The 23,390-nt window shown below is 38.2% G+C and overlaps 1 protein-coding gene across 1 annotated transcript in view; it reads right to left on the reverse strand.

Moving 5' to 3' along the window:
- Positions 1-21,831, reverse strand: part of LOC111152577 (ankyrin 2) — a 326,153-nt gene extending 304,322 nt beyond the window's left edge. The window contains exon 1 of the mRNA XM_022511070.1: positions 21,748-21,831. Coding sequence (XP_022366778.1) covers positions 21,748-21,831 — 84 coding nt within the window. The remainder of the gene's footprint in view (positions 1-21,747) is intronic.
- Between the last annotated feature and the right edge of the window lie 1,559 nt (positions 21,832-23,390).

Below are 23,390 nucleotides of genomic sequence, written 5' to 3' on the forward strand. Positions count from 1 at the left end.
AAATGTGGACTGACTCAGCACATGAGTGAAGTGACAGTGTTGACCGGGGCATCCAGCTGGGCTGGGGATGAGACCAGTTAGATCGTTATGGTCAAGTATCCACACAGGGATATTGATCAGTTCACAGCATGACATAAGGCTGGGAAGCCCCCATGCCTAGAAAACAAGACGAAAGCGAGGAGACAACTCTGGCAGGAGCATTACACGTAATAGAAGAACCTCATACAGTCCTTGTGAGGGGCTCGAGAAGGAGGAGAGAGTAGGCACTCACACCACATCACAGCAGAGGTGAAGGTAAAAGTGATGAGTCAGAGAAATACAGTGGATATTCACCATAAGAACAAATGATGAGTCACACGTGGCCCCAAGGTTAAAGGGAAACATTACCCTTCAAAAATGTAGCATAAATGATGATGCAATAAAGAGATGAGCAGCTCTCCCCTTGTCCTATATGGTTGTGCGTGTCCTGTCCCTGTGCTTTAATAAAACCACCATTTTGCACAAAAATAAATAAATAAATAAAGGACTGACTATACCATGCAAGCCTCATGAACTTATGCTGATCTTTGTATGATCTGTGACTTGACTACAGCATGCTTTCTTCTCCCTAAGACTTGGCCAGGCGTGCGGCTGTAGCCTGCGCCTGGGACCTGGAAGACGGCCTGCTCTCATTTGGCTCACTTGTGCCAATACATTTTTTAATTCTACTCTCCAGGTGGCAAGGCTGTTTTATAACAAATTGCTGGCTAATTAGGGCATAAATGTTCTTTTCTTTGTTTCTCCCTGACCTTGCTCATTCACTGCTCGCAGATGACAAGCCCCGGCCGCCAGTTCCCGCTCCTGCTTTTACTCTTCCGCGATCTGCTTACATCACTCATTACTGTCAGGACTCCAACCTTCGTTTCCAGTGTGCTTCATCTGTGAGTCTGAAATCCCTTACTTGACTTTATACCTTGCTCATGTTCCCTTAAACCTAAAAGTGGTGGTTTATTATTCGTGTATATCGTCGAATTATCTACATTTTTTTTTAACTCTTAGCCATGTAATTGTTCTCACTGTAATACAAATATCCAAATATACAATCGTATGATTCATTTCTGATCATTCATTTTATCCTCATGTGATATCAAATTCTCTATCTGAAATCTGGAAAATACATTAAGGAGTTTCAAAAGGCACTTTAAAAAAATATTTTATTTATTTATTTGACAGAAATCACAAGTAGGCAGAGAGGCAGGCGGGGGGGGCGGTGGTGGGAAGCAGACTTCCTGCTGAGAAGGGAGCCCGATGCAGGACTCGATCGCAGGACCCCAAGATCATGATCTGAGCCGAAGGCAGAGGCTTAACCCACTGAGCCACCCAGGTGCCCCTCAAAAGGCACTTTTTAAATCCATTACTAAAATAATGTTATATATTTGTATATGTATGTAATAATATAAAATTGTTTATTTTTATTTTTTTCATCTTATGTTGTAAGTTGAAATTTTCCAGTTTATTTATTTATTTTTAAAGATTTTATTTATTTATTTGACAGAGATCACAAGTAGGCAGAGAAGCAGGCAGAGAGAGGAGGAAGCAGGCTCCCTGCTGAGCAGAGAGCCCAATGCGGGGCTCGATCCCAGAACCCTGGGATCATGACCTGAGCCGAAGGCAGAGGCTCTAACCCACTGAGCCACCCAGGTCTCCCTCCAATTTATTTTTTATTAGTAGGCTCTATGCCCAGTGTGGGGCTCAATATGGGGCTTGAACTCATAACCCTGGATTGAGACCTAAGTTGATATCAAGAGGCAGAAACTTAACCAACTCAGCTACCCAGTTACCCCAAAATTTTCCAAGGCTTCTATGACAAGCCTATTTATGTGACATTCAGAATGTATCAAGTGGTAGAAGCAAAAAGGGTAAAATAAATTTAAAGGACTGCCAGGGATCTCCAGTACGCAAACAGTTTTTAAAAAGTAAATATTCTTGGAGCCCCTGGGTGGCTCAGTCGGTTAGGCGTCTGCCTTTGGCTCATATCAAGATCCCGGGGTCCTGGGATCGAGCCCCACATCAGGCTCCCTGCTCAGTGAAGATCCTGCTTCTCCCTATCCCTCTGCCTGCTACTCCCCCTGCTTGTGCAATCTGTCAAATAAATAAATAAATAAATAATCTTTTAAAAAGGTAAATAGTCTCATAATAATTTTCAGCATCCCTTACATGCAACCATCCAGTACAGACATAACTAATTGCCTCCATTTTTTAATATATTTATAATTCTTTCACTGTGTGGGTGAAATTCATACATAAGGGCAGAAAAAACTTAAAGACCTCTATCTGCTACTCACAGGCAATTACTGGCAGGTTTGTTTTGTTGCAAACATGTGGCTGTCAAGTTTACATCTTTCCAAAACTCGGGAGAAAACAGGAAAAAGAAATAAGTATACAATGGAGATACTTTGTTTTGATTTTCTGTGGGAATAGTCTCCCAAATGATTTCTTTAGTTTCTATTTGCCCAGGAACTAGATAGACCCACATCATGCTTAGAAAAGCAACTGGCATCGCTGAGTGGCCCCAGACAAACAGCAATCGTGTGACCAGTATACAGCAGTATAGTAGTATACTGTAGTATAGAAGGAGAGCAAGTGTAGCAAGCATGGTCCACCTAACCAGAGGGAAAGATGCGAAAAGTTATTTTCACCATGGCCATGCAGTCTGGGTGTTGGCAAACTAGGCAGCCTTAGACATGCTTGAGGCTTTGACTCATAATAAAGTGTAGCCTCAGAGGAACATCTGGTCGAATCTAAGCCTGGCATTCACATGTGGGGAAATCATACCTAGAGGCAAAAAATGCACATTTTCTCTTTCCCAGTTTTCCCAGGAATTCTTCTATCTCCTTTTATTGTCCCCCTCCTAAAAACCTCTCTTAGCCTTCCCTGTCACAACTCTGTCCTCAACTGATAAATGATTTCGTTACGTATTATGATTTCCACCCACATTGCTGGTGGTTCTTAAAATTGTATCTATCCTGATCTTTCCTCCAAGTGTCACACTTCAAATGCTTACTAGACTTTTCCATCTGCATGTCCCACAGGAACCTTAGGCCCTACATGTGAAAACCCAGTACTTTTCCCTCTGAACCTGTTCCTTCCTTACTATTAGCCATGTCAGTTCCTAGTACTACCAGCTACCAGACCATCAGATAGGGATATCCAGGTGTCATTTTTTACTGGAGTTTCTCCAAATCCTCATCCCCATGTCTACTCAATGGCCTATTCAGATTAATTTGCCTTTATCTCTCTCTTCCTTGCCACACATCTCAGTTCATTCCCATATCATATCTCCCCAACGTTAACCACCCCCCAATAAAATCTGCCTCCAGACTTTCCCATTCTCTGCAGTCTCCAAAGCAATGGGAAAAAAAAATCTGGCCATGGCACCCTACTGCTTAAAGCCTTTCAAAATCTCCTCTTCAGCTATCCAGCATATAGACCAAGTTCATTAACATGAGGTACAACATTCTTACTCCTGCCTACATCTTTAGCCTCATTTATCATAAGCCCTACCTACTTTTCAGTTTATGATCTAATGACAAAAATCTTACATGGTGTTCACTCTTGCCAAGTCCTATTCTAAGCACTTTATAGACATGAACTTGCGTAATTTTCACAGAAACCCTGTTAGGCTGGTCCTGTAAGTAACTCAGTTTTTATAGATGAAGAAAGGGGCACAGAGAAGAGAGTTACTTACACACTTCAAACATGTCAGAACATGTGGTCCGGGCTCAGAGTCTATGCTGTACCCCATTATGCCCTTCCTCCCTGGGTATGCAGCCCTGTTCTCACTACACCATGACATGGCTCATGGATATTTCCCCACCGTGTCATACCTTCTGTCAGAAATGCTTCTGACACCCCTGTGCCTGGTTTTCTCCTACTTAACCTTTAAAGCTCAGCTCAATCATCATAGCCTATAGGGGCTCCGTCACCACAACTTGCAGGAGTTCCTGCCTGACCTCTTCCCCTTCCTCACAGGGGCCACTTCTGTACTTCTATATAGGCTCTGTATATTCCCATCACTGCAAGTAGCATCTAATATAATAACTATTCATTTAGGGGCACCTGGCTGGCTGAGTTGGAAGAGTGTGTGACTCTTGACCTTAGGGTTGTAAGTTCGAGCCCCATGTGGGATGTAGAGATTACTTACATAAATAAACATTTAAAAATTATTTACTTAATGAAGGGGACATATTCCTTGAGGAATTTTCTTTAATTGAGGCCATGGAATATGTCTCCCTCATCTTTGTATTTTGTATTTTGCACAGCAATGTCCAGTCACCAAGAGGCACTCAATAAATGTGTGCTGACTAAAGAATTAATAAGTACACGGATGAAGAAAGGGCATGGCCACCAGTAACCAAGAACCCTTCCTTTTTTTTTTTTTTTCCAAGAACGCTTCCTAATAAGATTACCACAGTAACTGAATTTCCAGTGCCTACAGAAGGAGTCCAGTAGCCTCTAAGTCAGTTTAGAAAAACCGTAAGAAGCCTATATGTGTGTGTGTGCGTGTGTGTGTGTGTGTGTGTGTGTGTGCGCGTGTGTGCGTGCGCACTGGGTCGAGGGGAACAACATGAACCAAGGGAGGGAGGGACTAAAAATAGAAGGTATACACAGACTAAGCAAAACCAAGCACCTTTATAAGACTAATGTGTGTTAATGGGTCAATAAATCCATATATAGTTTCCTCATAATGTTTCGATTTCAACTACCTTTTTATTTCCTTTAAAGTTCTAACCTAAAAAGGCCTTAAGGTGTCATAAAATATATACCAGATCCCAGGGAGACACCAGAGGAATGACTACAGCAAAGCACTTCTTTCCCAAATCACAGCTGAGAGACAGCTCTCCTTTAGTAGCACTATTCTCATGAAGCATTTGATAAGTAAGTATGAGGAAGTTAGCTTTTGCATAATAACCTCACAAATAAAAACTTGGCACATCACTTGGTGTTGGAAGCATGGCTTGTGCTCCTTGCCTGGCTGGCCCAAGGGTCCCTCAAAGAGCAGATGAGGGGAACATCTAACGCTGTGCCTCTCAAACTCACCACTTACATTCTCTTTCTCACTGCTAGGTGCTTTTTTTTGTATATTTTATTTATTTATTCGAAAGAGAGAATGAGAGAGAGAGAGAGAGTAAGAGAGGAAGGAGGGCCAGAGGGAGAAGCAGACTTCCTGCTGAGCAGGGAGCCCAATGTGAGATTAATGCTGGGACTCTAGGATCATGACCCGAAGGCATTCACCCAACCCATTGAGCCACCTGGCAACCCCTCACTGCTAGGCTTTGATTGCTCTTGAAGATGACCTCTAAGCCACAGAAAGATCACTAGGAGTCAGGGGTTGTGAAGCGTAGGCCCAGGTAACTACTTAATATTTTGGCCAACATGCTTGGCTTCTTTGGGTCTCAGTTTCCTCATATAAAAATAAGACATTTGAATTTGGAAATTTTAAGCTAATTTCAGCTACTTGCCACTCTTACGAGTTTACATTCTTGAGGGAGGGAAGCTGAAGGGACTCCATGTTAGAAAGGCTCTACCTCTGCTGTTTTCCTGTTAGGGTCCATTGACTCATGTTCTGTATTTTGCCACTGAATAAGCCAAAGAAACTGTTCCCACTTTAAGTTAATCATTCTCTGAGTTTTGTCCTAGGTTCCAAACACCTAATAACATCGAAGAAGAGCCAGATCCCAAACATATTCCAGGACATTAGCCTCAGACAAACCTATGTGGATGCTGGCATCAACACCCCTACCTTCAATAATTTCCAGAATAGGGGCTCCTGGGTGGCTCAGTCGGTTAAGGTATGCCTTCAGCTCAGGTCGTGATCCCAGGGTCCTAGGATCAAGCCCCACACTGGGCTCCTTGCTCAGTGGAAAGCCTGCCTCTCCCTCTCCCTGTCACCTTCCCCTACCATTCCTGTGCACAAGGGCATGCTCTCTCTCTCTCTCTCTAATAAATAAATAAAATCTTTAAAAAACAATAATAACATCCGGAATAACATCTATTATTCACAAGACACTCACCTTTGATCAGACCCTACCCTGGATTCCTGAAGGAACATGTACTCTAGATCCCTTTCTAATATAAATTCCTAACCCCAAACAACCACAGGACTCATTTTCCTTTCCTTTCCAAGTCTCCTAGACACTCTGCCTGCTATTCTCTGTCACTCACATTATTCAATAAAATTTGTTTTACTTTCTCCTCCTTGCATTTGATTTCTATCCTGTGCCAAGCCAAGGACCCTTTTGACTGGTCCTGTGGGACCTGCCCAGCTCCACCCGGGTTCTCAGACCCAGGCTGCCTCTATTACTTTAAAAGAAAACTAGTAATAACCAAACATAAAAGTAACCTGTATTCATACACATTCTGTCACACACACACACGAGAGCACATTCCTATATTTATATTGACTACAATAGCAAAATAATCATTACCTTTATTATACACACAGGATAAGTGATGTGATATGTTTCCGTAGAATTTGAGAGGTATGGTGCTTGTTTAAATTTCAAATCTAGGGACGCCTGGGTGGCTCAGTTGGTTAAGCGGCTGCCTTCGGCTCAGGTCATGATCCCAGCGTCCTGGGATTGAGTCCCACGTCGAGCTCCTTGCTCATCGGGGAGCCTGCTTCTCCCTCTGCCTCTGCCTGCCATTCTGTCTGCCTGTGCTTACTCTCTCTCCCTCTCTCTCTCTGACAAATAAATAAATAAAATCTTTTTAAAAAATAAATAAATAAATAAATAAATTTCAAGTCTAACATTTCTTATTTGTTAGACGCTCTGCAGATGCACAAGGAAATTAATTGTCAATTCGTGGCTTAGATCACAAAAGTTAACTTTTCCAAGAACCATACAAGGCTATAATTTTCACAGCAGTTTGGATTTTCTTAAAATGGGGCAGCAAGGACTAGTACTCTGTGGCAAGGCACAGTGCCACAGATTTAAGCTCTTAGAGGGAGGTGGGTAACCTGGGCTGGCAGGTGGGGAGATGTCCAGTTTCAGCCATGGAGATGAAAGGGGCTGAACCATCAAATGAAATGTAGAGCCCCTCCTCCTCAATCCCAGCTGAATCCTGACCTGGTACCACCTGCTGTTATGTTATGTATGTGCTCACAGAACAACTGGCACCTGCTTACGGGAAACATAACTAAATCAGGCACAAAATCCCATCATCATGATAAGCCACACAGAGTATTCTTGAAGGAGCTTAATCTGTGCAGAGAGATGATGAGGTAGGTAGAAGGGACCTTTTTCTCCTGTGAGACTCACAGGAAAACGCAGCTGTATATAATCACATTCTAAAGCACCTCATGTTCCTCAAGAATTAACAAGACAGAACTTCTTTCAAATAAAGAATACAGATCTTTAACACCTAAAAGCAATACAGTTTCAATTGGACAGTATTACTAAAAGGTGCAAAAATAATTTTCCATGGGAAGAAAGGCATTTGTATATATCTACTGGAAAAAAAGAGTTTGTGTCTGTGTGTATTTATAAAAAACTCAAGTTTCAGTTTAATGTTTTAGGTCAACTCAAAAATAAAGCATTACTTTAAAATCATCGGAGGGGTGAGCTTTTTACCTACCACTTAAAAAAAAAGTAAATTGCCATTTGAACCATCAAATGAAATAAAGAAACGGAAGAGTATTTTCCCTTCGTAATCTAAAACCTTCAATGTATTTAGTTGAAAATTAACAAGAATTAACAGACACTGATATTTCAGCCTTACTTTTATATTTATTTTTCAGCCTTACTTACATGGAGTTCAGTTTCATAATTTTTTTAAAAGTAGAATTTTTTATCTGAGACAAAATACCACTCTCCATAATTCAGTTCTTTGACTTTCACATATGCTATTAATTTTCAAGAATTTTTAAAATTATAATATAAAAAATACTTACCTACAACTGCCAGCCAACAAAAATAATCTTCAATTAATATCATAGATTTAAATTCTATTTATCAGTCTATTTGGTCTTTTTCATCCTCTCCCAACTGAGAACATAGCCACACAAAAACAGTTTTTTATTGTAACTAAAAGCAATTAATTTTACACTAAGAAAAGATAGTATCTGCATCATTAAAGAAATACAGACCTTCACAGACACATGGAAGAAAGTGAAGTCAAGAACTACAATATATTTTTTGAGAAAGCAATACTGAAATCTACCTTTCCTAGAATTTATTTTAATAATGACAATTATCAAATGTTATCTGCAATATTGGCTGCAGTTATAATTTGAAAACTTTTACTAAATGGCGACCTAATACTGTTTATTTAGGAAACATGGCAAATTTTGTGGCATTTTTGTTATTATTTGGCAATATCCAAAGATAATAATTGTTATTCATACACATATATATAAATAATCATACATATTCCACTGGATATATTTATATTCAATTTCAGAATTTCCAATTCCGAGTAGATATTACACTATAGAACTTGAATTTTTGTCAACTATAACACAGACACTTGTCATCCGTTACCTAAATTGGTATAAGCACGTCATTTCCTTGAGGGCAGTTTAGGGTCAACAGACATAATTACTTGTCATCATGGTAGGCCCAGGGAAAATAATCAAATTGGTATTGTAGAAAGAAAAGGCAAGGGGCGCCTGGGTGGCTCAGTTGGTTATGCGTCTAACTTCAGCTTAGGTCATGATCTCAGGGTCCTGGGATCCATCCCCATGTCAAGTTCCTCACTCAAGTGGGAGGTTGCTTGTCCCTCCCCCACTCCTTCTGCCTCTCCCCGACTTGTGTGTCCCCTCTCTCTCGCTAATAAATAAAAATCTTTTAAAAAGACAAAGTCTTTTAAAAATACAAAATTCAGGATGCCTGGGCGGCTCAGTTGGCTAAGCATCTGCCTTCGGCTCAGGTCATGATCCCAGGGTCATGAGATCAAGTCCCACATTGGGCTCCCTGCTCACTGGGGAGCCTGCTTCTCTCTCTCCCTCTCCCTCTGTGTGTACTCTCTCTCTCTAGCTCTTGCTCTCTCTCAAATAAATAAAATCTTTTAAGAAAAAAGATTTAAAAAGACAAAATCCTAGTATTAAATATCTGAGCTATACAGCCTTCAAATTACTGGACAAATAATAAATAAATGTGTACTAGACAGTTGTCATGAAACAGATGCCAAGGATCCTTCTCATATTCCAGAACATTCAATATGTTGAAAGACTTAGCCAGCTATACCCTCCTAAGTATCAATCACCCTGCGATATAATCATCTATATCAGAAATATTCCAGAAGTTCCATGTTGGACCACATATTCTCAGTTTATTAAATTAATCACAACTGTTCACTTCAGTAATTCAGGTAGTATTGAACAAGCTCTACTTAAAAACAGGATCTTCTGGGTGTTAAAAAAGATACTGTAAAAAGGTGATATATATTCATATAGAAGCATACAAAGAGCTATAGACAGCAGATATAAAGAATATAATATGATCCAAACTCACCTATCATCTATTACCTTGAAATGAGCTTGAGAAACCATTCCAAACAGTAATAATTCCAAAAACATTACCTTTAAAGTATTAAGTGGAAATGCACATGATATTCAGATTATAGACTAGGCCATCCCAGGATACTCTCCACATAAACCTTGACTCCTCAGTCAGAACATGAGACTGCCATCATAGATCCTGACATATACACAGGAAAACAGTCAAATCCACATTAGGGGCAGGGAAGCCTGTTTGAACACTGGAAATTCAATTTATGACTTCCAAATTAATAATCTGACTTTGGATAAGAATCTAAAATCTGTACATGACATGGCATTAGGTTTTTAGAAGGATAGTTATCATTATGAAAATTTTTTATGATGATAGCAATAATGAAAGCACTTTAAACACCAGGTAACTATGAATTAGAGTACAGTTAAAACTATTGTTTTAAATAATCCCAAGTTTCAAAGCTATTTCCCATAGCATCGTATCTGAAACCTAGAATAATCCAAATGTATATTTATGTGTGTATATCATTTTTTTTTAAAGATTTTATTTATTTATTTGACAGAGAGATCACAAGCAGGCAGAGAGGCAGGCAGAGAGAGAGGAGGAAGCAGGCTCCCTGCTGAGCAGAGAGCCCGATGCGGGGCTCGATCCCAGGACCCTGAGATCATGACCTGAGCCGAAGGCAGCGGCTTAACTCACTGAGCCACCCAGGCGCCCCAATGTGTGTATATCATTTTTCCCAAACTCTTGCCTTTGTTATACAGGCAACCCTCAAAATCCATCTCCCAGTTTCTTTTTTTCAAAAGAGAAAATTTTTCATTGCTCTGCAAAGGATAAATTACTTCCATTCAGCTAGTTTTCTTTATATGTGATAAATTATAAATTAAGATTTTTCAAAATAATCATCCCTTAATATTATTATCAGAAAGAAGCAATAAAGAGCCAAACTTCACTCTTCCACTGGACTCTGGCCAGTGGGTGATTCAGAAAACTGTTGCAACAATAGTTTTTTATCTTATAAGGCAGTTTGTCAAAATAAGAGTAAGTTCCCAAACCACATACAACCTGCTGCTATAGCCCAAGAACTACCTTCACAAATCAGGCATGGAAGCCACTCGGGTCAGGTCATCTGGAAGAGTTTCCTGTTGGAAGATATTTCCTACCTACTCAAAAAATAGTTTAAAATGCATATTCCTACATGAGCCAGTATACGAATGCTTGATTGCCCCGTGTAATAGCCCAATCACTCCTACTGATTCTTTAACAACTGGAAAGAAGTCCCTGCTGTGTAATGAGATTATGAAACACATGACAGATAAGTGACCTTTTGAATTAGGACAAACAACATGAACTCACTAACAAATTCCCCCTTATATTGAAGAGGTTAGTTAAGGGTATCAGCCATTTGACAAAAATAGTTTAAATGCAGATGGAAATATCAACATAGAAAGCTTCATTCTTCAGTGTTCCAGTGCTAAGACCAGGAACTCACATCTGGCTTGAATATTATGAGTGCATCTGATAATTTTACTCAATGACTACACATAAAAAACGTTTTCCTGTTTGGATTTATACTTCTGTTTTGAACTATATTTGAAAAAAAAAATCCATCAAAATAGCATTTTGGATTCACTGACTAATCAGTGAAGGCAGATTGGACCACTGGGTTTTGAACATAAAGAAACCTCTATTTTTTGAATTCTCGATCCTATTTTAATTGTCTAAAATGTTGCTCTATCATCATAGCACAGGGGTTTGGAGAAGGCAGGAAGGTCCTTTTGACTTAGGGTAGCATCGTGGGTCCATCATTTAGTAGTTATATGGATTCAATCAGGGAAGTTTTTCAATCCCTCTAGATATCAATCTCCTCCTCTTCAATATGGGATACTGCCAACTCATTGAATTATTGTGCAGATAAAACTTGATAATCTACATAGAACTCTTAGCATGATGGGTAGTGCAGAACACCATGATAAGCTCTCTCTATATATTAATTATTGCTTCTTATTATTGAAATATGTTGGTCCTATTATTATTATTATAAAATTTTCAATGAGGTAAACTATTTTTCCTAATGAAGAATTTTTCTATAGTTAAACTGTTCAGTGTACTGGAAAAAAACATAATTTATTCAAACAAGTTTGAATTAGGTTAACTTTATCACAAAGCAAAGATAGAGAACCTCCATTTTACTTTTATTATATCACTATTGTTACTCCTCACATGGACCTTCTGGAAAAGGTCTAGAATTCTTTTTCATATTGAGAAGAGAAGTAATTGGGGGGTAATTTTGACACATAAATCTGTGTCTATAGAATGTTCATTTTTTAAGTGTGTTCTTTGGGGGTAGTAGATTTAGGTTTGTACACATCTGGCAACATTCTCCTGGACTGTATGTATCCCCTTGATCTGTTACTCTTGAGGTTAAGAGTGAAGTCTATGCTTTTGAGACTAAATGAAAATAGTTGGCTTGTGTGGAATAGCAGTGGCTAGATTGGCACTATGTCCTAACTAGCTGAGCAGTTCAAACCAAAACCTAGTCACCACTCATCTTAACACCTCAGTACATGGACTTATTCTGAGTCTCAGAGGAAGAGTTACTTACTTAATGTGTTACTTACCGGCATTTTATTAATGCTTTAATAAAGTGGTTTTCAAAAGAATCTAAAATCAGGAAAACAAATGGGTAATTCATAGTAAGGCTTTTCACAGTCACTACTATAAATCAAATGACAAGGAAAGTGTTCCCAATTTCTGAGTTCTCAAAGTACAAATACAAACTTCTCAAAAAAGAATTTTACACATACACTTTATTTTGCTCCTGTCACTTGTTTTATTTTGTTCTGTACATTGTACTGGGAGAACCAAATCCCTTTGGAAGAACCTGGAGGTAAACTCTGCAATGTAAACTCTATTCTAATATCAGATTTATATTCTCAAAATCATCAAACAACTATAGTACCTTGAAACACATACCAAAAACAAAAACAAAACTGATCTGCAGATAAGTCTTAGGCGTGAATGTACTTTATCCTACTGAATCCACAGATTTCCACACATGCCTTCTGAAACGGGTAGAAGAGAAGCTACCTACATAACATTTCCTTAATCTTTCTCATCTTGTACCACACAGGATAACAATTATCATTAGGATAGAACAGTAATCTTGACTTTCTACAGAAGGTGGGAAGCTCACAACCATACTGAAAGGCTTTTCTTCATGAGATTTAGAAGAATTATCACAACACTATGTGTAACTAAGTTGCCTTTACTCTGTCACAGACACACATTATCATTACATGCTGTGTGACCCAGCAACGCACACATGTGTGGCATATAGCCCCATCAAAGTACTAGGACAGAAGAATGATCTATAAGAATACATCATTATAATAATCTTCTCTTCATGTTCAGGCAGAACAGATTCCTACAGGCTACTTATAAAGCATATTCATTGGCCATTTATATATGAGCTTTTGAACAGCTTTTCTACACAAATGGTAATATGTGATAGATCATACAAAGTTTAAGTAACATGAACAATTAGCAAACATATTTACTATAGTTCATACCAACAATATACACATTTCAAATTCTTACATAGACCTAGCCTTTTGAATCTGACTGATTCAAGAGGATATTGAAATGATTTATTGTGACAGTTATATGGAAAATACAACAATCATGTCAGTCTAATCTGATATAGGTCAGACTGGATGTGAATAAATTACAGCAGATATTCATACTAATTTAAGAAGCCAATAGAATGAATATATCTACTACTTCTGATGGCATCTCCAAACCACTGAATGCAAATGTCTGTAACTTGTTCTAGTTTTTTCCCCATTTTCATTTTAAAATACTGGGCTTTATCTCTATTGCCACTCCCCTGCTCCCACTCCTCACCCCAGTGCAATGATTACAAGATAATACTATAAAATAAGGGAGGCATCCTGCCATCACGCCCTCTGAACTCAGGGCAAACATCTAGAACATTTGAGAAAAGGAATCTTTAGGGATAAGTATTATGTGAAAAGAGAACTGAAATCATCACACAGAAAATATTAAATTTCTCATATAAAATTTTCATAATGTTTCTATTATTTAAAAAATTTTTGGTATTTTTTTTCCAGCTAGAACACCCTTATGTACACTGGCTCAACTTTCACAGAGAAATAGTTATTCTTAAAATAACTGTTGTTAATGATCTTTAATAGTATAATAAATTACCACATTACATTCAAATATGTATAAAAGGGGATCACTTACTAGTACTCAGTAAAACAATGTACAATGGTCCACCTTTCATCTTTAAATTCTTCAAACTTTCCAAATCAACACAGACCCTAACACTTATTTCTATTTCCATAGTTTTATTTCTAATATGCCCCCTTACTTTTTTCTCTTTAACCTAGAGTGTTCTCTGAAGTGGCAGTGGCTAAAATTGTTCTTATCTTATGGAGAGAAAGTCCAAGGCAGCTGGAGGTAAAATAATTGACCATAAGTCACTCTGCCAGCCAGTGCAGATGAACCAAGACCAAGCACAGAAATGTGTGGACAGACAGCAAGTGGAAAGGAGGGAAAAGCCATGAACTTTATGTTCAAGGATTTGAAAGTCCAATAGGACCTAGTCACTCAGAATTATGCCAGTACACAAAGTGGGCTGACATAGAGCAAATGTAATAATAACCAAGTCAGAAAAGCCATTTTCAGCTACCATGTAAATGTAAAGTCTTAGGAGTTCTTAAGTAAGTATTCTAGACAATTACAATCCTAGGGTAACCACAGCAGTTTCTCTAAAGGTAAAGGCAGAGGTTGATTGTGTGGATAATTACAAAAAGTGTCCCTACTGAATTGAGATGCCTTATTAATCTGGAGGCTTATTTATTGGAATTTATAACTGACTAAATAAATAATTTATAAATACAAATACATGTGGGGCAAGGCTTCATAGATAAGTGATTAAAGAAATATGTGCTATAAGAGAAGGACACAAAATAAACCCCCCACACAAGATGGATTATAAAACGTGAGCCTAAAATTGACCAAGGCACAGAGAGTTAGGACAGGTCAGGGAGAGTTCACCCACAAAATTTATGGCTCTAAACTACAACAAATCTCTCAACAGTTTCCTAATATTTAGTGTGACTTGTAATTATATGGCTGAGGTTGCCCCATTCGGGTTGCCTATCTATCCTCACTCTTCATACTTAAGCATTAGCCATAATCCAAGGCTCAAGGCAATGACTCACCCACTTGTACAGCTTAATTTTTAATAAAATCACACTGATCTCTTACCTTCTCCAGGCTCCTACAGAATTTATTTTTGGCATTGCACAATATAATACTTATAATACTTGTTAAGTGTAAGTATTATAATATACTTCTAATATTTCTGAATTGCTCATTACTTTTTTTTTTAATAGAAATGTCTCCCCAAACAGAACACAAACTCCATGAAGGTAATAATCATTATCTTTCATCCCCGAAATGCCATAACAGCAAATTTAGTGCTCTACACCTAGCAAACCGATACAACATTGTTGAATGAAGGGAGCTTTCCTATGGGTTGGGAGGAAACACCTAAATTAAACTGAGTTAAACAAGCTGATTCTTAGAAATTGAAGCTCATTTAAGCAAATGTTAGAAATCAGGTCTTTGTCTTAATGAGTACAAACACAGATTAGTGGGTAGAAGATGATAGTTGTTTGTGAGTTAACAGAAAAACATGACTAAAAACCAGGTCTGATAACTAAGTAAAAGCTCACCCTCTAGATTTAGGTGTATCATTAATTAGAATATATTTTACTGTCTCCTTCTGGCTTTTAAAAATTGACGCTCCACAAAGCATTGGCAGGTATTAATGGATTTTGAAGAGGAATATTCTCTCATAATGTACTTGGTCTCAAGTGTATAAAATAGTTAATTTTTTCTATCAAAAGATGGTCTCAGGGTGCTTTGGTCGGTTAAGTGTTGACTTGATTTCCCCTCAGGTCATGATCTCAGGGTTGTGAGATGGAGCCCTGTGTCTAGCTCCACACTCAGTGGGGAGTCTGCTTGAGATTCTCTCTCTCTGTCCTCCCCTCCATCGTCTCTTTTCCTCTCTCTCAAATAAATACATAAATCTTAAATGAAAAAAAAAAAAAAGATGGTCTCATTTGGTAGCAATCCCAACTCTACCCTTTCAAGTAAAAGGAAATTGAGATGGTAAGTTTATTTGTTGTGATGAATCCTGCCAGTGCCCACTGAGATAAAAATAGATAGTGGTTTTATTTCTGCTACCAACAGGAATTAGAACACAATACAAGCAGGAAAGAAACAAAGCTGTAGGCATATTTATAATTTAGTATGCTCTAAATTGGGACAAGATAGTAACAAATACAGACTTAAAAATCTTAATCCTATTTCAATATTCATTCACTTGTCTCTTTAGAAAATTTTATTGAAAAGGAAAAAGAAACCAGAAATACTTCAGGAAAGAGTATATGAGAAAATGTGTTCTTCCATATTTTCTTTAAATTTCTTTAAATGTTCTTTCATAGAACAATTACTGAAAATATCATACTAACAAAGTTTCCCAAGAATTAGAACAAAGTTGTGAAAGCAAGATCTTTTTATGCTAGCTTAATTAAATACACCTAAACCACATAAAGATACCTGTTTACTTATATTATCCCATTCATTGTTGTGGATTTTCAAAGTCTAGTACATGTTTGTATAGTCTGAAATCAACATCCACACCCACCTATCATAAAATGTAATGGGACTAAAAGGAGGGGAAAGAGGAGTCCTGATTGGAAGAATATTACCAACAGCCAGGAAAGAAATCACCCTTATGCATTATTCCCCTATCCAAGTCAGCATTTTAGAGAATGTTATCAACGGGTAAAAGACAGGAAGTAACACTGGGGCGGGGGTGGGGGCGGGGGGGGGGTATCCAGAGGATATCTTAGCATAAGATGAAACTGTAGGTACTTTAGAAGCTTTGCAGGAGACATAGAGGTATATCTTAGCACCTGGTTTCCATGGGAGAAACGGTTCAAAACATGTCATTTGCTGAAAAGTAGGAAAAATGCCTATCATTTCTCCAGTGCCATCCCCACATAGAGTCTGAGTCTCCAGTTCCTCATCTACAAAACTGGGGTAAAAATACTCACTGAGAATTATTTCAAAGATCAAATGAGATGGTGGATGTGAAATAATTCTACGTCCCAGATGTAGAATAAAATAGGAAGAAAAGTGCCTTCTATTCTCATGTCCTTGTCATTGCTGTCTACACTTCAAAGAAATAAATGTAAGAGCCATGTAATAACCTAACACATCTCACTGAAATTAGAGATTCTTCCTTCTAAAATAACTCCACTTCACACCCGCTGACCACGTTCTAAAGCAACGGTTCTAACCTCCAGTGTACATAAAATCAAGGAGGTGGAAGTCTGTTAAAATCACCAAAAGTGATTGAGCCAGTCTGAAGTGGGTCCTGAGAATTCTCTTCTTTTAGAAGGCAACCCAGGTAATTCTGGTAGCTGTGGGCAGCAGACAACACTTCACTAGTATCTAAAAAAAGATACTTAGCGATGAATATCTTAGCTATGACTTACATATGAAATTATCAGTGGAAAATCAGTATCGTAAAGGTAGGTAGAAAGAGCTAGAAACAGAGACATGGAAAGAAAACCACAGAATACCAGGTTGTAAGGGATTTTTCTTTCCAATAAAAAAATCTCCATCATCTCTGACAGATGGTCATCCTAAATACCTTCAGTGATGGGGAATTGCTGTCTTCAGGCAACACGTGCTATTTTGGGTTATAAACTCATGTTCTAAAAAAAAGGTAAATCATAAGTTATTTGGGAAAATTGAAGAAATGGGGCTATTATTCAGGATGAATTATACATGAAAGCCTTTCTAGCTTTGATTGAACAAGGTAAGGCACCAGCTAAAGTCAAAACTAATCTGACTGCAAGAAGATTTGAACACCCAAATGCTGGATCTGCTACCTGATTCCACTAAAAAAGCCATGCATTCTGTGTCTGCTGTAAAAATAAACTTCTTTTTCCATGTCTCTCATTCACATTTCAATGGTGCAACATTTCAATCATACATCTGGTATCACTTTCATCTCCCTCTTTAGGTAGTGGCAAGTAAACAGCAATAAAAAGATATATAACCAAAAAATGTTGCAATGCTCATGAATATTCTAAAATAACAGCCCAGAACAAAACATCTTAAGTGAATATAAAATATGCTACAAAGCCATTTTACCGCATTACTCTATTGAAAACAATAGTATTTATATTTGAATCTTTATATAGGTGTTTCACCAAATGAGTGAATTGTTATTAAGCCATTTAGTTGTTTACTCGTTTAAAAGAATTCACAAGGCTTAGTGGTTTCAGATGGCTCTGTCACGTGTGATTGATGCTGGGGCATTTCCATTTTCATTTATGTAAATTATCAAAGGCTCCTACAGCTTCTTCTGGTACAAATCCACTGCCTTGTCACTGATGCAAAATTGGAAAGTGTGGGTACTGCACTCTAATACGGTCTTGAATTATTTTAACCAAATCTGCCAAAATATCGTCTGGAATAAGAAATTTTTGCCAAGTTGTCCAGGGTTTAGAATAGGCTAAAACCTCTCTTCCAGTGATCCATTTCATATAGGTCTCAGTCCTTCCTTTTAGTCCAGGATTCCAGCTAAGAATTAGAGTAGTTCCCATTTCCTCTTTTCTACAGAACAGCCACTAGGAACATCCACCCCAACTCTGTACCTTGGGCAATATTCGTTTGTGTGAAATCACTGGGCCTGAAGGATACTATCTGCTGAAGTAGCAGATGAAAAAGATTTCTCTGAATACTTTAGCAACAAGAATATCTGATTTATTTTCCTTGAACACTAAAGAGCATCCAGCAACAAATAAATCTCTCTCCCTCTCCAAAAGTATCTTTGTGTTCAAGCTTGAGAACGAGAAAAGCAGCATCCAGGAGCTAACCTGATACTATCCCATTGGCCTTTGTGTTCTTCTACTGAACACAAACAATGTCACAGAAGCATCATCTTCAGACCAGGCCATGCTGTGACTGGGATGGAGCAGGTCAGAAATGGCACCACTCCCTTATCATGCCTGAACACAGACAAAATATGAACACTGTCCAAGCCACAAAATACCAGACGTGCCCCTCTCCTGCTAAATGAGAGATTGCTGGTGTTTTTTCTTTTTTTTTTTTTTTTAAACCAGCTACAGCCAAAACCCAAGTCCTATGAGTCCTTTCTAACTCAGTTCCTCATGATGTGCATCCTCTCCCAACGCAATGAGTTGTAACCCAACACATTCAACCACAGGTGTGTTCCTGGTGGTTTCTGCATAGAGAGCATTGACAAGCTCAATTACTGAAACCAGAATAGAAATTTTTAAGAAAAGCCAGAATAATTTCCATCTTCAAGGTACTCACTGAAATCCTAATAGAAAATAAATTCCTTGAGCTTGTTTTCTCACATTGTGGGTTTCGTGGTAAAAGACCCTTTAGTTCTCTCCCTCAGAGGAATTACTCTAGTGAGATGTAGAATAAACAAGTGCATTATGGCTCATCTGTTAAATATTTGCTAGAGGAAGAGGCATGTTTTCAAGGCATATGATTCATCATGTTAGATCAACACCCAGGCCACAGTAAGCCCGGTGGTCCACAGTCCTGGGTGCTTATACAGAATCCTATGATGGATTCAGTGTGAACCACTAGTAGAAAAACAGACAATTAAAGTGATATGGCACTGACTTTGCTCAAATTCTTGTTTTTTTCAGATTTTTTCCTTATTACAGATGCTTATCTCTTGATTATTATTCCCTCATCAAAGCATATTTAATGGTCTACTTTATAAATATGAAAATTCACGATGCCTGCTGTAAAAAAAAGATGTGAAGCGGTAATCTAAAGACCTGAGTATGTTTATGTAAGTCTCAAATAATTTGTATGAGATAAAAAGTTTCCAATTATAGTATATAACTTTTGACCTTTTGAAAAATGACTACTAGCCTTTGCAAAGTACGAATATTATATTCTGCCTCTCTTAAAAATATAAACAGACTTTCTTTCTATAGGGCTTATTCCAATGAATAATTTCCATTCAAGAAACAGTAACAACACCTAAAAGTCATTGTTATGAACTGTATATTAAATACTGCTCAAGGAATTTGATGTACATTATTTCTAATCCTCACAAAATACCAAAAGATATGTAGAATAATTCACATTTTATAGATGAGGACCTACATCAAAGAAATTAAATGATATGCTCCAAACACACTATATTAAAGGATAGAGCTAAGATTCAAACCCACTTATATCTGACTTGACAAACTGAAGGATGTTTACTTGTGTGTGCGTGAGTGTGTGTATGCTTTCCTATTAGGTGAAATTACTTTTAATCCTCAATATTCACTGTGCTTTAATAGCTCATTTAATATATGCCTCTGAATGTGTGTAAAAATTCATACACATATTCAAAACTTGCTACTAATTGTTATCCTTTCAACTGCAAGTTTGAAAAGAATTTATTCCTAAATAAATATATTTGAGAAAATATACTGAATACATATTAAAGTTATCACCTATGATGATTTCATTTGCTATACCCCCTCAAATATTTTAAGATGGCTTTTGCCATGTGAATTTAGGATCAACACTCAGAGCTTAAAATCTCCATGTTATAGACTCCCCACCCCTTTCGTAGTTCTGAGTATAATGTTTCTAATGCAGCACAGGGACTTCAGAGAGAAATTTCAGAGGAATTTGAAATGGTAGTGTGAATTCAAGCAAAAACTCCTTCTTTCTTTTTCCCTATCTCTTGCTCTCTTTTTCTTTTCTATGTGTTTTTTCCCTTTCTAAAATGTTGATCAATTAGCTAACGCTCTACCAATGCCATCGAGGGCTGGAGGATCCAGAATCGTCAGGTACAAAAGGACATTCCACCAACGTTCCTGCCTGCCCTGAATTATCCTTTGCCTTTATCAGACTGCATCACACGATCCTTATGCTATTATTTTAAAAATTTTATACGGGGGTATGCTTATTTTTATCAAATTACAAGGCACCATAGAAACAGACTAATCTCTTGTTTACTAATACCATGATCTTTTAAATATCAGAGGTGTAATGATTTCCTATTTCTTAGATCACGAGACATGTAGGTACCAGAGATCTACAATTTCAAAGTGCAATGCGATTTTAAAATGCACTGCATTTCGTCAAAATGAAAAATGTTCATTTGTCCATGATAATTTTTTTAACATGCTCATTCAAGATGCAAAGCGTCTAACGTTGGAATGCATTTACATTAGGATCATCTTAGATTCTGCCCATCTTATTGCCTCAAGAAATAAATGGATTTTAGGGGAATTTTTTTCAAGACATCTCTGTCCGAGGTGGGGCTCACATTGCTTGGTGAGGCTGTAACAGTTTACCAGAAGGAGTCAGGCCATGAAGAAAGAAGTGCTGGCGTTGGGTGGGGCTGAAGAGTTTGCATCTTTTCCCACTGTTTCTCACTGGTATCGTTTCCACGAAAATCAAGGGTGTGGGAATGTGTGCCAGGCTAAGAAATCCTACAGACTGCTTTGTGTACCCAACACCCCCAGCCCATAATATCTTTATCTTGGCCGTTTATCTTAATCAATGAAAGAGCTATCACACTATCATGTCTGGGAAAACCATAGAGGAGCTAAACACACCAAAGAAATATCACACCGAGGATCATATTTCCCCTGTCACAACAGTCTCTTCTCCTTAGGAAGAACACACTCAGCATGGAACCAAAGGCATTTGCTGTCTGGCCATCTGAAGATCATCCCCGAGCACACATCTGGCCAAAAATCTTCCTTTTGCTTCACAATCCACCTTGCTTAACACTTGCTTTTAAACTCACTCATTCTAAAAACAAAATGACTCTTTCTGTATATAGCCAGTGAACACCAGAAGCATCCAACAGTGGCCACAAGCCTCAATAATACACATGCAGAACACACCTCATCTCTGTTCACTTCACCATGCTCCAGTCAATGTATCCATTACGAACCCTGGTTCCTTTCCTGTTCTCAGAAAGCAGCAGTCTGCACCTACCTCTTTAAAAAGCAATGTTTGGCACTGCTATAGTCTATAGTTACTCATAATGCTCCACGGTTTCTGTAATCTCATTGATATTACACACTAACACATACACACACACATTTCTCTACAGACATTCCTAATTCCGGCCATTTACCTTTTTGGGTTTTTTTCTTCTCTGACTACCGCCGTTGAACTTCTCTCCACTGTCGCTTTTCTGAGCTGCATCTTCGTTCATCATTTTGAACAGTTTGGAAAGAAAATAGCTCTGCCATTAAACCCTGCTGCTTGAACAGACCACTAGCAAGTATGCACTTACTGGAGGAAAGCAGGAGGAGGAGGAGGGGTGGGGAAGGGGCGCGCGCTGGGAGGGTAAGGACGGTGACGTTGCCATGGCAGCAGCTGCCACAACTGTTTATCTAACTGCATTGTTAAATCTGATTCAACCAATTACCATCGGGGACCGGGACCGGCTACAATGAAGAAAGCCTTGAAAAAACAATGCCAGGGACTCGAATGATCTGGGGACTCTGCTAGTTGGTTCTTGACACACCTTCAATTCGATCAGCTCTCAACCCACACACAAAACCTGCACTTAATTTTCTTCCTACAGGTACTTCAACACGGAACAGACACAATGCATGATGAGAAAACTAACAGTCTCGAATGTGTCTCTGAACCTGAAGAGATACATTCCAGCCAGTGAAGAGGCTACTCAAGGAAAAGGATTAACTGTTAATATCTTAAAGTGCAGGTAAGAAAGTTACAGTTTTGTGATGTTATTCACTTGATTCCAAATGACACTCTTCCAAAACTCGGCTCAAGGATGACTTTTGTCATGAAGCTTTGAGAAGCTGTTCCCCATCAACCAAGTAACACAGACCACTCCCTCCTCTGGGCCGCCTCCTTCCACTGTACACTTCGGACAAGCACCTGCGACACATCTCATAATTCCACGTTCCCAACAGGAGCTTCTTCAAGCCAGGGATAGTGAGTGTGAGTGTGTGTGTGTGTGTGTGTGCGTGCGTGTGTGTGTGTGTGTGCGCGCATGCGCGCACATGCTTGGGTTGGAAGGAGATCATTAAATTTCCCAGAACCAAGCATGATGCATAATATATTTAAGGCAGTTAATTAAGGTTTGTCAAATATATATGTAATATGCGGGGTAACATAAATACAAGAAATTCAAGCAATTAAAACACTGTATAACTAATCTTAACCTAATTCTCCTTATTAACTGATAAATAAAACACAATCCCTGCTTTCAAGGAGCTTATATATAAAGTTCCAGAATTATTCTTGATAAGAAAAGAAAACAGGGCTGGTTTTTATCACAGGAAACCCAATTTCGTCTTCTGGATCAAGGTGCCATATTTGTATATTTGTACTTATTAAATTGTGGATGCAACCAGAGCCCAGCATATTTTGTACAAATACACATGCACACACTAAACACTCATCCCTATTTCTAGAAAACAAACTCACTGTATAATACACAGAATACTTATATGTAAAAATAAAGTAAGGATCAACCTAATGAGATAAAGCATATAAATACACTTTGAAAACGGAAGGTGCCTATGTAAATGTGTAATTGCATTGTTGATCCTACCATTATTATTACAAATATACGTAATCTTCAACCTAGAAAAATCAACCTGAAAAATGTTTCTTACATGGAAATGGCTACCAAAATTAGGAAGTCAGCTTTCCAATAAGCATGAGAAGGCAAATTACCTTCTCTCCCCACTGCTATTGGGACTGCCCTTCCTCTCTGTTTTAGTACCCCCCAAAGACCTT

Source organism: Enhydra lutris, unplaced genomic scaffold (genome assembly GCF_002288905.1).
Source record: "Enhydra lutris kenyoni isolate GAN:26980312 unplaced genomic scaffold, ASM228890v2 scaffoldscaffold3, whole genome shotgun sequence".
NCBI lineage: Eukaryota > Metazoa > Chordata > Mammalia > Carnivora > Mustelidae > Enhydra > Enhydra lutris.